Below are 18,002 nucleotides of genomic sequence, written 5' to 3'. Positions count from 1 at the left end.
GGAATAGATATTTGAAGGAAGCAACATTAGAATAGATAGCACAGAACTATAGTTGTAAAGAATCGATTGGTTTACTTTTCCCAAAGAAAACCCCTCCTGCAGTTGTTTAATGTGAAAGGTTTTTTTTTTTTTTCTTGAAAAGGTTAAAAAAAAAAAGTTCTAATCAACTTTTGTACATTATGTAGAACTTCATTTTCTAAACTCTGCAAAAGAAAGTTTCATATTTAATGGGAAATCATGAATTATTCCATTTATTATCTACTTCCTCCTTTCAAAGACATGATCTGGATAAAAGGCGGGGTGAATAATTTCAAAAAATACAATACATTTTTAATGGGAAGGTGCAAACTACAGATTCTCATGACTATTAGCAAGTGTAGAGGAAACAGAATTTTACTTGCAAAACTCGTCAAACTCTTGCGAAGATAAAATGCGTGACACACTTTAGTAAAAAAGAACACAGTGAGCCAAAGTTTTTCTTTTTAAGGCAACTTGTTGTTTTTACTAAGTTTGGTTTTTGTATTTTCCAGCTTTCCATTTTTATTAAAAGTGAGTGATATTTCACTCAATGTACATGGAAAAGCAATTGTTTTTTATTGCTGTTGTTTGCAAAGATGTACAGAGAATTGAAAGAAAATATTAGGTAATATTATCTGACAAAAAAAAAAAAGCCTAAATAAGAGAACTACAAAAAATTTGGAGAGTGTCACCGAATTATATCTCAAAAAGTAGAGCAAATACCATATTCCATGAAGTTTTATGTTAATAAAAATTGTCAATATTAATTTAGACAAGAATATTCAGTTGATGAACTAGCATTATCATGTTTACATGTGTTTGTGGTCATGAGATAAAAGGTTCATCTCTTTTTTGTTTTCTCCCTTATTTTCATGTTTGCTGTCTTCATAATAGAACATAGAATATAACAGAATTTCATTACTTATTCAGATTTTTATTATTTTAACTCAGTTTAAGAACAAAGTTCATTTTGAGGTTTTATGTTTCAGCTTATGTTTTATTGCTCTTCTTGTGGTTGAAAGTTCGTGTAATTTGAAAAAAAAAAAAAAAAAGAATATGACTCATTTGGTCAAAGGGGTTTGGGCTTGTATTTAATTCTGAAAATACTTTCCCTGAAAATTCATCTTAAAAGATGGCATTCAATTCACACCTTTCCATGTCTTTTCTTTAGTTGAAACCATTCTTTTGTAAAGAAGTTTGAATTTCTCAAAGGAGTTTGCAAATAATGACTGTTCACAAAAATGATGTGTATAATTGACCTCATATAAGGAGCTTTTCTTCCAGTCCTTTGCACCAAACCTGTAAATAAAAACTTTAAAAAATATGTTCCAGTTAGAGATTTTTCAATAAAGAAAATGAATGTCAAAATGTGGTATGACAGGCTTCGTGGATAAATGCCGTGGTGACACTTTATATTGACGAGAGCATACTTTATTCATTCCCGATGGATGATAGCCATGGTACTTCAAATATTTGATTGAATGGAAATCACCTGAGTAAATCATTTTTAACAGGGTGTGCACGTTAAAAATGCCTTTATATTTTTAAGGGAATTATTTAAAGCCATTGGAAGTGTTACAGCCCTATACTGCCTGCTAAAAGACCCCATCTTTCCTCTGATTATCTGGTAATTATCACCAGCAAAAATAGTATTTGCTTTATAAACATTCATTGATTTTACATGACAAAAGGTGATTTCTGCTAACACTAAGCACCAGTTCCAACAACTGAATCCATGAAATAAATTTTGTCCCATTCAACACAAATATCCCATGTATCCTAAAATAAAATCACCCACATTGAAATGAATTCTTACTGTGCTATTGGAAGAATTCTTTGCTGACAAAACTGTTCAAAATATTATATGTTGAAAGAATTATATGAGTAATTATATGAGTAATAGTCTCATATCATATGAGTTATGAAATTCAATGAGGTAAAATTCATTTCTTAATTATTATCATTGTTATATTTCTTTAAGAGGAATTCAAGTTTGAACTTGGTTTAGTTTTTCCCAAATGGTATTTTGCAATTTGCATATACTTTTAAATGTTGAAAGTTATATTTCCTAAATTTTACTATTAATAGATAAGAATTTGCAGTTTGTAAAATTATAAAGTGAAACTTGCATATGTTTCTTCTAAAAATTCAAATTAGCAAACTTAAAACTTTTAGAAAATCACATAAAAATTCTAATTCATAATCTCCTGGGAGTAGATTTTATTTATTGATTTAAAATTGTGAAATTAGTCTAGCTATCTAAATTTAAACTGAAACAAAAATCCTACTATATTTATATTCTGATTTATTGGTAACATTTTTTATTTTGATTTGCTTTTTAAAATTTACACAATTAGAGGTGATATATTTATTTGGACAGTAATTCTAATGAGGTTTTCAGAAAAAGTATAAATTAATACATGCATAAGGTGATTTTTTTGGAATAAAGCTAAAATGTTAAATAATTCAATCTTTCAGGGAGAGTTTTATGTAAAATTATAGCAATATATAAAATTATAATCATATGATATATGATTGTACATCCAAGTATTTTTATTTTCTCTTATAAAAAATATCACCTATAAATTTCACAAAGAAAATGATTGTTTTAATGGTTATGTTATTAAGTTTTTTAGTTATATTTGCACAATATGATGAAAATAACTGTTTTTTGAAAGACATCTTAAAACCGTATGTGAGCTCAAATGGTCATATTGTGTTCATTGTTATTTAGTTTTGAAGCGTTTAGGAGAAATTAATGATTTTCATTTTAATAACTAATTCACATTGAAATGACTAATTGTAATGAAAGATTATGATTCGGATGTAAGAAAATTCTACTTTTTGAAATTTTAACATGTAGTCATGAAGCTAAGTCACAGAAGAAACGCAGGTGATCAAGTTTTTTGTGATGGGTGGATGTACAGAGATGCAAAGCGAATTTGGGAGAGAAGACATTACAATTTGAAAGTACTTTTTATTAGAATTTTATTCAGTTAATAAAAATGCCTCATTAAATATCTGAATGCTTACCTCTAAAATATCTTTTTAATTTTCCAAAAATGAGAATGAAATGATTTGAAAACTATCAATCTGCGAGATGCCACCTGCTCTATTTACATTTTTAAACATATAAATAGAGTGTATTTGTTAAGTGATCCCATAGACAGCTACTTGTTTTACAGTTCTGGATGGGTGAGATAGAATCCATGCATAACTTTGCATTTATATTCTTTGAATGTCACCTTATTTGCATATCAATTAAAATAATATCTGTATTAACATGGTTAATGGAAGTTATCAAATTTACATGATGTGACTGCAGTTTGCTAAATTTCCAGTAGATGCCCCCAGAGACCAGTCAACTCATTGGAAATCCTTTAAATTTAAAAAGGAAACTTTTTTATATTAAAACTTCTTTTTCTATGTTTTGAATTACATATAAAAGTCTTAAAATCTTAAATTTCCATGAGTTTATTACTCTTCAGTGTTTATTAAAAATATATACATATGCATATGCATGAGATGGCAGAATAATTACTCATCAGTAGTAATCAATACTATGACAAATAATATAAACCTAAATGTGTAAAAAAATTAATACTTTTAATTTTCATTATAATTCTACATGTTTTAAAAATAAAGTCATTCAAAACACAAGTCATTTTTTTCTAATTTCTTTTTCTTTATATATTTATGTGGTGAGGGAAATACTGTATCATTGTGTTAGCCTTTGGATGAAAAAATTACCCTTTTCTAAAAACTATTATACATACCCAAAGAACTTACAAAATCATATCAGTCTGCGTATATCAGGGAATGACTTTTTAAAAAATTTTTATCATATGTAATATCTACCTACACTGAAAAGTATGTGTAGGAATAGTGATTCTCTTTATTTCATGGAATTATATTAACTGAAGCTACTTAAGTATTAATTTAAGTCAATGTAATTATCCCGTAGGTGATTCCAATAACATTTATCCCTACAATATGAATGTAAGACTGTTATAACTGACACAGATAACCCACTAGTGACTTATAAATATTAACTTAATAGAATAAAAGTATTATCCTGACTTTTGATTAGCTATTACATATCTTTTGAGTTTATCTTTGTCACATTAAATTAAAAATTTATGTTCTTGTTTTAAAGTATGGTTTTTTATTGAATGGTTTGAAATACTTCACTGAATGTGAAGCTTCACCTTGATACCATAATTTCAGTTTGTCTTGTGAAGAAATATGTGAAATATATTTGTCATTATTTGAATAGGTGATAATGCTTTACACGATAGTCCACCTTTTCGTTTATGCATTAATTTAGGTGGGGAGATGATAAAATAAATTGTTGTGTCTATTCATTTCACCTATTTGTCTTTTTTATGTTTATAGAAGTATGTGCTTTGTATCCTTTTAAATGTTTGTCAGTGGTTTTTTCCTGGTAGTGGGAATCGTATCTATTTAATTTGCTTTTCATGGATGCTACTGGAGGTCTGCTCCCTCCTTTAAAAGAGGGAGATCCTCTGGGAGAGCCACAGAATGATACAGATCTCTGCTCCCAATCCAACATAAACATGGATTAGCATGGATAAAGAGAATGGCTTTCAAATTGGAGATTGCATCCTAATTGTCAAATTATGTCAAATTCCTAAAGGGTCAATGCAAATAAACAGAGTATTGTACAGAGGAGCAGGAGGAATAAAGGAGAAAAAGCAACAATATTTGATGTCATAGGAGACCAGGTGGGAAGTGGAAAGAATTCAGAATCTGCAGCCAGAGAGAGCTGGGTGTGAATCACAGCTCTGCACATTCTAGCTTGTGTGGCTTTGAGAAATTCACAGCTTCACTGAACGCTGGAGAGAGGTTTTTTTTGGTTTTGTTTTTTAAAATCTGTATAAATGAAAGTAGTACTTCACACAGTTGTGGAGTGAGTTAAAAGTGATATTTACACAGTGCCTGACACATTGTGGGTGCTCCGTAAATAGTAGTTATTCAATATAGTTTAAAGCGAAATTTTAAATCCATATCATATTTCTGCGACTGTTAACCAGTACACCCCCCATTTCCCAGCACCCCACACATTCAGCTGCTATAGAGCTTTGCTAGATTGCCGAATTTTGCTGTCAGTTTCTAGATTTTTTTTTTTTTAATTTTGGAATTTTTAAGGGAAATTTTGATGTAAACTAAGATAGTTTTAACTGAATTTCTTGAATAATGCCTTTAAAAGGCAGTAAAACCCAAATGAAATGTATGACTCCCTTATACCAGTCTTTAAATCTGCTCTCCAGCTATATCCGTGATCCCAGTTCAGCCTGAGGTACCTGCTGTGGTAGAGATCTTCCTCTAAATGCAGATTTATAGATGCCTAGTGTGTCTATCAATGTCTCCACTTCTGCTTCTGTGAGTGGTATACATATTTTTTTCTGTCAAAAGTCTCCTCAAATCCCATAATATTAAATCTTTCCATAATTTTTACCAGAATTCTCAATTGTGCCCCTGTAGGGCAATTTCAAGTCAAATAAATTTTCCTTCTTCTGATGCTCAGAAGCAACATCTTAATTTAGACAAATTTAATGTATAAATGAAACCAAAGACTAAAAACTTTATGTTCAAATAGAATAACAAATTAATGAATTTGGGTTCTGTTTACATTTCTTCTTATTTTCCTTTTCACAAAGCAAGTGAACTTTGTGCTTCCCTGTTAAGAAATACAAAATCTGAGATATCCAAATATAATGATGATGATTCTCACGTATTTTTATTTTCATAGTCAATTCATTTTAATAAATGAGAATTTTCAGATTAAATAATTCATCTTACTATAAAGGTTTAGTAGGAACCTATTTAGTAAATAGCTAGAATTCTTCTTTCTGGCTTTCAAATATTACTCATAAGCCTTAAACAATGGCTTACAGGTGCATTTGTACATGCACATGGGTGCGTATAAAATAGAAATGGTGTCAGCATAGTTATATATACATATTTAAGTATATTCTTATTTGGAATCTCTTCTTGCAAAAAATGACCTTTTCCAAAAAAATCACTAGAAATCTTTAAAAATCGGTGCTATATATGTTGGGTCTTTTGAACCTGAAAGATATACTGAAAATAATCTTAGGCCAGCTCCTTCTGAATCGCTTAGTGTTCTTTGGTCAAAAGCAATGGAAACCCATTCTGACTAAATTAAGTGTGAATGATTTTATTGAAAGGGTATTAGGTTAGTGGGAACACAGGGGAGAACCTAGCTCAGAAGAGAAAGGCAAGACACAGGCCCCTTGAATGGATCAGGTAGCAGAACCAGTGGAGAGTCTTGTCCAGTCCAGCTGCTCACAGTGTTCCTGCCTCTCCCACACCTGTGCTGCTTCCCTCAGCATTCCAAATCATGGGAGAGACCAGGTCTGCCTCTAATTCGGGTCAATAATCCACCCCCTGACTAGGGAGTCCTTGAATTCCCATCCCACAAAGCATTTTGGAGTGCCGCCACCTTGGAAGTAGGCCTCCGTGCTGGGTGGGCTGGACCCACCTCCATCTGGCCTATGAAGACAGAAGGACCTAAAGAGTGATTTTCTACATCTCTCTCTGGATTTGGATTAGAACTGGGATCACCTCCGAAGTGTTCTGCCTCATGCTTATTTTTATTGTCTGAAGTCAATGTTTCATTTTTAGCTCGTTGTCATTTTCTTTATTTTTGCTGGGGCAGGCTTTCCTCACTCATTCTGGCAGTAATGTGTGAACATCCGAAGGTGGGATTGCTCCTCCTCTGAAGCAAGGTTAGGTTTCCAGCCTCTGTCCTCAGAGGCCTCCCATGTCACCCCATAAACTGCCTTCTAGGGTACCACTTGCATGAGCTTCACAAACTCAGGTTGTCCGAATTCAAACTCATTATCTTTCCCAGTAACAAACATTCCCCTCTTTAGCAAATAACGAAAGGCTCATCAAGCTCTCAAAAAACCTAGTCATCATCCCAGCTCCTCCCTGTCCTTCACCCCCGAAACCATTCAGCCACCAAGTACTCAATATTTTTACCTTCTAATATGTTTTGGATCCACCTAACTCTACTCGGCCCCCTGCTTCTACCCCACTTCCAACCCCCATGCCCTCTCCCATCCATGCCACCCAAGTCTCCCATCTTTTCTCCCTCTCCAAGTTTCACCCTCCCTCCCAGTCCTTCTCTTGGATCAGGTGTGAGTTTCAGAGTTACAAACGCAAGGTTGCTAAATTGAAAGTCTTTATTTTTTTATAACTTAATTTTAATTCCTGGCCCTGAGCCTTGATCCTCCCTAGTGTAAAAATCCAATCTTGTCACTCTTAGGTAGTCAGTCCAATTCCGCAATTTCTCAGGTTGCTCAAGATTCTAAAACCTCTTTCTCCCTTACCCTATTTTTTTAGAGAAACAGCCTTGCACTGATGGGGGGGCTAAAGGAAATAGAGTTACTAGATTTAGCAAATAAAAATGTATATATGTATGGTTTTGGTTTTGTTTTGGTTTTGTTTTGTTTTCTTGTGTGTGTGTGTGTGTGTATGTGTGTGTGTAAGCATGTACCATGAAATACTCAGCATTTTACCTTTTATCTGTCAACATGGGGAGCAGGGAGGGAGACAACGTATGACAGAATTACTTTCAGATCTTCATGGAGGACCTTGTCATTGTAACTGATTTGTCCAGCCAGTCCCCAGTCCTCTCTCTTCTTTGCTTACACAGTTCCAACTGGGTTGGGGCATCAATATGCCCAAAAGAAGCCAGGATGTTTGGGTTTCCAGACTCCTTGCAGCAAAGGGAGAGTAGGCACTGGCATGCAACACAGTTCTAGACAATGGGTCCAAGGTAGAAATCTGCGAGGAGTTGCTGGGACGCTTCTGCTTTCCCCCCAAATGAGGAAAGACGCAGCCAATGCCACCTCACATTCTACTTTCTTCTTGCCTTGAAAGTGGACACAGTCTCTGGAGCCCTGTGGCCAGTTTAGGCAAAAAGCAGAGCCTCTGTTTTTCAAAATACTGGAGGTGAGTTCCCTCTGACTTGTATCTGCATGTGTCACTAGCCTGTGGCATCCTGTGCAGGCAACGCTCTCCAGCGCACTTGATCATCCTTGTTTATCGGCTCGGGAAATTGCTGACCTGAACCCTTTCAGAGGCCCCAGGGCCGCCCATTTCCATCATGGCTGTGCCATCCTTCCACCCCCAGTGGGAATCTCAGGAGAGCCTTTCAGCACATATCCCTTGCTGTGGCTGGGAAACATGGTGGCAGAACACGGACCCTTCCCTTCCAGTACCTTTAGCATCATCTGTGGAGGCCTCTGAAAAATTATGACTCTTTTCATAATGCCACATTATACCACTGAGGGACTGTGGGCCCTTATAGGGCTGGTTCTGGTTCTCTTCTGCCTATAAACCCTTGACGGCTCCCTGCCTTCCCACGCCTTGTGGTGGGGAGGTGGGCGCAGTGATGTTGGTAATCCTCCTACCTCTCACACAAGGAGATCTACTCTTAGATTCCACCGGGTCCCTGACTTCTTCCCCTCCACCCCTCTGGTATTTGGAATGGGGGGACCTCCTCTATCTCAACTAGAGGAACAAGCAAGAAAAAGCAAAAACTGTTACTCCAAAATTTACTCTTCCCCATTTTGAATGTTTCCTGGTCTCAAACTGAAAGGTAGCTTTCGATCTTTTGACCTAGAAATGTGGTTCCTTTACTCTATGAGCTGGTACAACAGTCTGGCTGCCAGCGTGGGGGAGGATTGCCTTCCATCTGGGTCGTTCCTTCCATTTGCCTTTCTAAAATGCAGTCGCACCCCGTGTCCTGTCCGTTCTGATTCAGCCTCTCCAGCGGCTCTCCGTCACTCCTTGCTTTGAGTCTGAGCTTCTTACCCCTGCTGTACCATGAGATCTCTTTAGGATCTGGACCTCACTAAAAAAAAAAAAAAAAAAAAAAAAAGAAGAAAAAGAAAGAAAAAACCCCTCCAGATCTCCACACTCTCCACTCACCACTCTGTATTTCTACCCAAGCAGATCCGCTGAACGACAAATTCTTGGCAAATGGAACCAGGGCAGTTTGTTTTGTTGCTGAAACTCCACAACAAAATGCTGGCTTCTGCACAGTCAGCAGCTGAGGATCAACAGCAAAGGGCTTCACATTCCCACAATGTTTTCACTTAATTTCATCTGGTTCCTGGAAGAATTCTGCAATGTAGCGAGGGCATCTACAAATGCACATATTTTACAAAGGAGAAGAAATGAAGACCAGGGAGGTTGGGACAGTGGGGTATTCTGCCTAATTCTGAACTCGCCCCAGTTCACACTGAAATTTTTATTGCCAGTCGTATCATATATCAGTTTTTCTAAATATTGAACTGTTAGTTTCAAAAAAAGCTTAAAACAGTTAACATAAAACAATATTTTTTGCTCTCTGATTGTTCCTTTTGGTGGGTGAATAGCTACCAAGCACCCAATAGTGCATAATTTTGTATATTTCTTATGTAGACATTCCCAGTCATTACTTATCATTTCTTAATTGTGGAATTGTTTTTCCGCCTTAGAATGACAACTTCAAAAGAACACTGATTCTGTTTAGTCTAGAACATTGGATGGTACTTAGCAGGAAATGCAATAGTGATTCATGGAATGAGTAGATGGAATATTCATCTGTCAATATCCTTGCATATGATTTATTACTGAAGTTAGAATTTGTTTTCATTTCTTTTTGAGCTGGGATATTGCTGTTACCCAGGTGGTCTCATGCTCCTGTGCTCAAGTGTTTCTCCTACTTTAGCCTTGTGAGTTCTAGGACTAGGAAGTGAAGTAGCAAACCATTAACTTCATTCTACCTGAAAATAATTTTATATATATAAAGTTTATAGCAGTATATATAATGATATGTATATATAGCAATAGAGGTCAATAAATCATTCTGTATGAATGAATTAAAAACTTCCATAACACACAATAAAACTGCCTAATACAGAGAGGACATTGTTTTAATATTAAATAGCAAATGTGATTTTTGCCTGGCTTGTTGGAGTTTTCTGTCTGGTGGGTTGGCCTGTTTGGAAGGCTAGTGTGTCAAGTACTTTTTAATACCGTCAGTGAACTAGCTTACAGTCCTCATCAAAGGGAGTTCAGGTCTGGAACTGATATATTTATAATGTAATTTCATTAAAATTACTCTATTTAGCTAGCTTCTGGCTTCTTTCATTAAACTGAAGTTGTTCAATTATAAGTGTTTGAGGCAAAGATCTTTTGATAGTTTTCAGTGCTTTCACTGAGGGAAAGGAAAAAAGAGAGAAATGCTGTTCAGTCTTTAATTATTAGAGGATGAAAACACGGGGCAGACTGGACGTTGAGTGTCCTGATTCTTATTCCAGCTACAGGAACTCGTACATGAAGAACATCTGCGTGGACATGCTGCGGGACGGCTATCACAAGTCCTTCACCGAGCTCTTTGGGCTGATGAAGCAGTGGGAGACCCTGAGGGTGGCCGCAAGGCGCAGGTCCATCTTCTGGCTTCAGAAGCCCCTGGAGGACCAGCCAGATAAACTGGATTACTTCTACTACCACCTGACCAGGGCCGAGGCCGCCGAGAGGAAAGGTAGGTGGAGGCATGGCAGGCAGGTGCCCTAGGGAAGATTCCAGATGGTCTCCCGCGTGAATGGGAAACAGTCAGACAAGTTAGCAGAAGTCATTCTTGTCAACTAAGCATGTCTATGGAACAAATAGGAGGGAGCTTGGAATGAAGAGGCTGCCTCCTGGTGATATCACTCCAAGCCAGGAAGACAGCACATGGCACCTAATGACATCTTCTAGAACCTTCCAACAGAGGACAATCTTTCAGATTATGAACTGTAAAACTTTACGTAACTTCCCCCTTATTATCTGCATATTGACTTTTACTGAGGAGATACTTTCGAAGAGCACTATCACTTCAAAATGACATGGATTTTCCAGAATTTATGTAAATGGGCTTTGAAGTTTTTCTTATTACATCTTACTTTAATCAGACATTTTATATTAGGGAATACTGAGAGGATACAAAGTGCCTGAAATTCACAATTGTGATTAAAATTGTTAATTTTTTGTTTTCTGTGGAATCGTTTATAATAAATTCCTTCTTTTTATTTTATTTTTTTTTTTTTGGTATTCTAATATTTTCCAAAAAGTTATATGTCATGAATTAGAGAAAATATTTTAATCTGTACTATGATTATAGTGATATTATTGCCATACATATTTGTCAGCCACATGTTAAGAATTGATCATTTTAATTGGTCACCTATAATCAAAGAAAAAAGGAAAATCCCCACCTTTGGCATATAAATTTGGCATTCTAAATTGTTCTTTTCTTCAACACTTTGGGTGAAAACATGACAGAACTCAAAATAAAATAAAATCTTAGGCCTTGACATGACAGTGTTTCATTTCAGGTCTATCTATGGGTATTTGGCAACTTTCTGTTAGTCCCCAGCTACTATGGAGAAACCTGATGAGACATAGGGACAGCCACAGGGGCAGCTGCAGTCTCTCAGCCTCTAGAGTGAAGTTCCATTAAGATGTGACCTGACTTAAGACCGCAAGATACACAAAATGTGAAAAGCACATCAAGCAAATCAGGGTGGGGTGGAGATGGTGGGGTTGGGATGGGACTAGGTATTTATAGTATGAAAAGTATTTAAAATGGAATCTGCTGGTGAACTTTAAAATGTGATTTATATAATTTCTCCAGAAATTAATTATTGGGAATAAAATACGCTGTTGTGAAAATGCTGCATTCCAAGGTCAGCCCGGAATTCTGAAGTGATACAGATGCTGGAAGCAGAACTAGTAGAAATAAAATCTGCCCATTAGCTACTTTTTAAAGTTGAATTTCATCTTATTCACTGTGGTAGGTGGAGGTTTTCATTTGAGCAGCATAAATATGAGCAAAAATCTGCCTTGTCGTAAAGTGTCACAGATGAGTCAACTAGTCATAAAGCCTTCTGTAATGATAAAGAAATCAAAATGCCAAACAGTCTGCTTTAAGGTAGAACACATTTTAATTTCTAATCTTTCATTTAAAAAAAGTAACTATACATACAAATAAAAATATTCCTCTAATTTAAAACTCATGAAATCCCAACTTCATAACAGATGAAGTCTTGCCCAAGTGGTCAGAGTCATGAAAGGAAATATTTTCTTTGCAGAGTGGTTTATCACATATTCATGGTAACTAAGGTTGCATTTGTTAAATGGGGCAAAATTACCTCTTGCTCAGCATGACTGTTCTGTCGGTTCCCTCCTACAAACTGCAGTGGTTTTTGCCTGGCGGAAATATAAAAAATCAGAACTGCTGTAAAGAAGGTGTGCAATTTTCTTACACATACGAAAATGGTAAACACATAAACTTAATTGAGGAAAAAATTGTGATTTGAAGAAGGAATGCCCATAAAATGGGATATACATTTTTGTTTTTAATAACTTGAATTAATCCTAATCTTAAAACATACGCACATATACATGCATGTGTGCATATGTATACACATATATCTAAAATATAGAAGTCTGTGAATAGCACCTGGTTTAGGGGGGTCCATCACATATGGTTAGGGGGGTCTGAAACAATTATCCTAAAATAATGTATCTCTGAGCAACCTCATTGCTTCTCATTGGAAAGACCATGGCTCTAGGGTCACAGTGAAGTTCATTTAATCAAAACTATGGCACTGACAATAGTCGTCTCCGATGGGTTCTGTCTCTTGAGATTTACAGAGCAGTAACCTAGAGAGTTATTTAAATTGCTTTAACAAAACATCACTTGCTGTTTTAGAGCAAAGTCGTGTTTAAAGTAAGCCAGATATTTCTTGTTGGATTATTTTCCACTTGTAGAAGTGTTCCTTTGTCCCTGACACATTTCCTGTTTTATCCATTGTTGTGAATCATCTCTGTACCATCTGTATGTAACATTATGATTAAGATCTTGAGCCCCATGGGGTTGGGGAAGAGATGGCAATAATGGTAATGGGTAACCGAATCAATAGATAATTCCAACATTATTTACGCTTGACTTTTAAATTATTGCCAAGAGTTGAGCAGCAATTTTTTCCGGTAACATTTGTTTAACATACACAAAGTATGTTCTAATCAAGTAAATCTCCAAAATCTATTTATAAGTTTTATGCAAAGATAAACAAAAACAAAAAATATCTGGTAAAATAAGTTTGGTGAACTATTACTGAAGTTAAGAATGTTGATTTATCCCGGAACTTATCAGAGATGTTTTCATGCTTACATATATTGTGCGTATACTTCCAAAATTTATTTCATTATGCAATCTCCTCTTTAGAGAACATAGTGTTTATATAACAGACCAGCAATAAAATTGATTTTCATCTTCTGAATATACCTGCTGACAATTAAAGAGTGTGATCTGCGAGCAAGGAGAAAAGGCTACTTAGAATGTAAAGGATACATACAACTGTAGAAAAACAGCTGATAAGTAGTCTTTCAATATGGTATCTTGGTAGCTTATATAAGTATATCTCATTGTCTTTTAAAAAATGTTGCTTAGGACATATTGGGAATATTTTTATATTAAAGTTTAATTACTAAAAAGTAGAAAAATTATTACAGACTATTTTTTAAAATTTATATAAGAATATCTTTTATATTAAAATATTTAAGTAGAGGATAGGAAATGCTTAATATAAAAAGAATATAACTAATCAGTAAATATGACCAAGAAATATGAAATATTAAGAAATAGATTTGCACGGTCTATTCACATTAGATAAATAATACATAGGAGGTGTAGATAAAGGAATGGAACAGGTTTTAGAAATTTCTGTTCAAACACTGGATGATTTATTTACAGTTCTTGACAGACACCTTTTATTGTGTTTAGTTTGTTTCATTTTTCTGAGCCTTTAGATTTAATCTTAGAGATGCATTAATGGGCAATATTTTTCATAATTGTAGTACCTTCAGGAACATATGGGCTGACTCTTGGTAGTAGTGATTAGTATCAGTGAATTACCTAGTCCACAATGATGGTTAAAAAAAAAGTTTTGCAACAGTAACTCAGAGGCCACTACCTCATTACAAGTGTACTTTCAGAATAAATGGAAAAAGACAAAGATTATAAATTTGTTCACATTCACCATTTGAGAGGGGTTTATAGGACTGAGGTACAATTTATTAACACACAAACATTTTTGTTTTAGTGTACTATTGCAGTGGAGTTTATAAGAACAATTCATAATTTATTAACATAGTTTTTTGCATACATATAAGTCGGGTGCCACTTTGGGGAAACAAAACCACAAGGGTTTTAGTAATAAACTAACAACTATCTGAGTAAAAGGAATGATTAGTGGGTATGCATTTTCAGGGGGGATTGGAAATACCCAGAATGAAGAAGCATAGAAGTTTGCTCTTTCTTAATGATGCCAGAAACTTACGTGACTAGAAACATTACCAGAAAATGGGTACAGCTTATAGAGGTATCCTGATCATCATTTCTTATATCTATTGACCCTATGATTTTTTTTTTTTTTTTTTTTTTTTTCCTTTCTGGGTGAAAACACTGCAACATTCCTGTATCCTCTCTGCTTTCTTCACTGACATTATTTTTGTCGTGGTTAAGAAGTATTACTTTCTCTTCCATCTCTAATAATTTCTTAAACCTCCAATGAGAAAAGTCCCCAGTGACAGTCCTTTCTCCCAGAGGAAGCGGGTGCACTGCTAATCGATATTTCCAGTCTCATGTCTTATATAAAGTCCCCTATTTCAAGTCAAATCATATGTCAATTTCTAATATGTTCTATATTATTGGAAAGACTTTGGTTGCCTTACTTATGTGCATATCCATTAACTTATGTAATTATTTTAATTTTGCATTCAGATTAGATGTATAAACTAATCACACTTTTAAGAATAAAATGGGAAATAAATGTCACAATACCGGTTCACGGTTCCCAAGCATGTACCCTGAGACATCCTCTTTCTAATGTAGTTTATATTTTTTTTCTTTTTGAAGGATACTTTGAAGAGGTATATAATAACTTGTATGCTCTGGCCTGTTTCTTCGATAACGCTGAAGACAAGTGGGTAAGGAACCACTTCTATGAACGATGTTTTCAGATTGCGCAGTTGATCAAAATCGACGGTGGGAGGAAAGAGGCTGAGGCGCATGCGCACATGGGCCTTTTCTACGAGGAAGAGGGTAAGTGGGCCTCGTCAGTCTGTGCTGGGTGTGCAAAGGCCAGGCAACCAGAAAACAGGTGGGAGTTGAGGACAAAGACTTGCGTTCAAGAATGCAAATTACTGAATTCAAAGAGCAAAGGCGTGTGACTTGTGAACCCAACTTCTTCGGTATTCCTTGCAAAAAGATCTTTACACAATTCCCTGCTCGGGTCCTGTTGGGTAACAGCCTAGAGTTCCCAGCAGCATCCTAACAGAGAGAAAGCATCCACCCCTCTTCGTCCCCCCCACACACATGGACACACACACACACACACACACAAACACACAGACACACACACACACACATCCCTCAGGCCACAAGCTGCAGTTTTGAATTTTTTTTTTCTTTCATGACCGTCCTCTTTGTTCATTTTAACTTGATTTCTCATGTATGAAAATGGGAAAAAAATGAAATGTTCACTTCATGATTTTTCTAGTGTCCTACACCCCTATGTAAAAATCCCAGACTATATAACTTGGATGCCACCCTACCATTATTTCACAATAATTTCTGAAGAAAATACTCCTTTAAATATAAGTTCATACTTTATACTTTTATCTTAAGATGAGCCAAAGTCTAAAACAACCACAAAATGGTCAGAGACAGATCTTGTGTCATGATTGATCAAGGATTACAAATAGAAACTTAAGAATTAAAATTTGGGGGGGGGGGGACAGGAGTATGTCGGTGATATGTGTGTTATCTAATAGATGTATGAAGAAGAAAACATTTTATTGTGAATATGGTATTTAGTCTCTAAAGAAACCTGTCTCATTTTCCATAAATGTTTCAACTATGGCAAAATGCCTAAATTTTAAAAATATTATTTTGTAACTAGAACTACATAGGACTTTGAACAATTCTTTTAGATTTTTTAAATTTCTAAAAGGTTTCTGTGCTCCAGGAAGTTGTAGTTGATGAGATTTTAAACCAAAGCCTGGTAGGTTCTAGAAGGTAGTCAGGACTACCTTGCATGACAAATATAGGCATGCCAGAAAAATAGAAAGCAGAGTGAGAGATGATGCAGACTGGATTCAGGGAAGGCATGGCAGAGTCAGGAGGGACAGGTCATGAACTTGGAAGACAGGTGGAATTTAGGCAGGTAAAGAAATAGGAACATATTCAGTAAAACAACATAACTGGAGCATAATTAGAGAAAAGGGCAGGAGGATCAACCTGCTTAGAGTGGATAGTGCATTTCTGAGCAGTGGTGGGAAGTCACTGGAAAGGTGTAATAAAGACACCGGGCTGTTTGGAGCCTGGACTTAGTTTGTACACATTCGGGGTAAGGAATGTGTACAAATGTCTGTCTGATGTAAACTGTTCCAGGAGCAGAAAGAGGAAGGGGGATGGCTAAGAACAGTCATGTAGCTCAGAAGAAACCATAAGAAAGTATTTAGGAGAACATATGGAAGTGTTCCATTGCAGCACAATCTATAATATCTCAAAAGATTAGTTAAATATATGAAGCACTTCCAGGCAACAGAGTTCCATGCAGTCATGAGATTACAAATTAGAGCAAAATTCATTTATTCATTGAACAAATACTGATTTAGAACCTAGTGCCAGGGGATAAAACAGTGTGCAAGGCGAAGCCCCTGCCTTCAGGGAACTCAACCACTTCTCAATGTACAGGTTAGTAGTGTGAAGTATATTCCCATTGTTAGACAACCAATCTCCAGAACTTTTTCATCTTGCAAAACGGAAACTCTGTGCCCATTAAATAACTCCCTATTTCCCTCTCCTTTTGATTTTTTAAAATCTCTATGCATTTCTATTAGAGACCTTATAAATTGCTTACTTGATTCATTCATCTGTTCATTCACTCATTCAATAAATAGCGAAGTGTTCCCTGGTCCTATCGTTAGTAACCATGGCACCGTGGTTGCTCATATCATCTTAGCGGCAGACATACAGTGACAGAGAGCAAGGATGAGTCGGGAGAAGTGATCTGTGTGGGGCTGTGGTGACACAGTACTCACAGGTCTTTGGCTTGCTCCCATTTGGGTGCCTTACCCTACAGCATGATAAAATGCATCCATGTTCCATAATAAATAGGATGCTTTGAAATATTTGAAAGACCTTGGCTTTTGAAATTATTTTAGGGTGTGTGATCTTGGTTTGAAACCACTTTTCGTCAGATCTAAAAAATTTCTATATGCTCTTAAACAGAGCATGGGCCCTGGAAGCAGGCCTGACTGATAAACCACTGAGTCAGTGTTGATGAAAATTCCAGGGATTGAGTTTGAGTCTTTGATTTGCCTGGTGATGGTAAAAATCATCTGTGTAGTGTTTGTAAGCTGTGGTAGGATTTTCACAGGAAGCATAGGAGCATCAAGAATATGTGGCCAGAGTGGATGGGGACTCACCTGCCTATAGGATTCCCACTGAGGAGACGGTGGTGAGACTTCTGCTTATCAGATCTGATTGGTCCAGACAAGCGAATGGAGGCCCCTCAGCAACAGCTAGGCGGCAGCTGTGCTAGGGGCAGGTGGCGGCATCCTGATTCCACGGGTGCCCCCATTCAGGTTAAAAGAGGATATTAGCCAGCAGATGGCAATGGGCAGGTTTTCAGGGCCTGACCAAATAGGCTGTAGTCCAGGGCAGGGCTCCAGCTCCCTCAGGGAACTGTAGAGCAAATGAGGAACAGAAGCAGAAGCCATTTTCACAGAGACTGGGCACATGGTTGCAGTCAAGGGTAATGTTCAGTCCATTGGCACAAATGTGACCAGCCCTCACACAGATGCCCCTGGCCAGAGTCCTTCAGCACAGC

The 18,002-nt window shown here is 36.2% G+C and overlaps 1 protein-coding gene across 1 annotated transcript in view; it reads left to right on the top strand.

Moving 5' to 3' along the window:
• TTC29 (tetratricopeptide repeat domain 29) overlaps positions 1–18,002 on the top strand; it is a 205,896-nt gene that overhangs the window by 23,557 nt on the left and 164,337 nt on the right. The window contains exons 4-5 of the mRNA XM_079154284.1: positions 10,380–10,603; positions 15,023–15,208. Of these exons, the coding sequence (XP_079010410.1) occupies positions 10,380–10,603; positions 15,023–15,208 (410 nt within the window). The remainder of the gene's footprint in view (positions 1–10,379; positions 10,604–15,022; positions 15,209–18,002) is intronic.

Source organism: Sciurus vulgaris (genome assembly GCF_902686455.1).
Source record: "Sciurus vulgaris genome assembly, chromosome: 9".
NCBI classification, from domain to species: Eukaryota; Metazoa; Chordata; class Mammalia; order Rodentia; family Sciuridae; genus Sciurus; species Sciurus vulgaris.
Note: the sequence above shows the minus strand (reverse complement) of the source record. Positions and strands in the feature narration are given on the sequence as shown.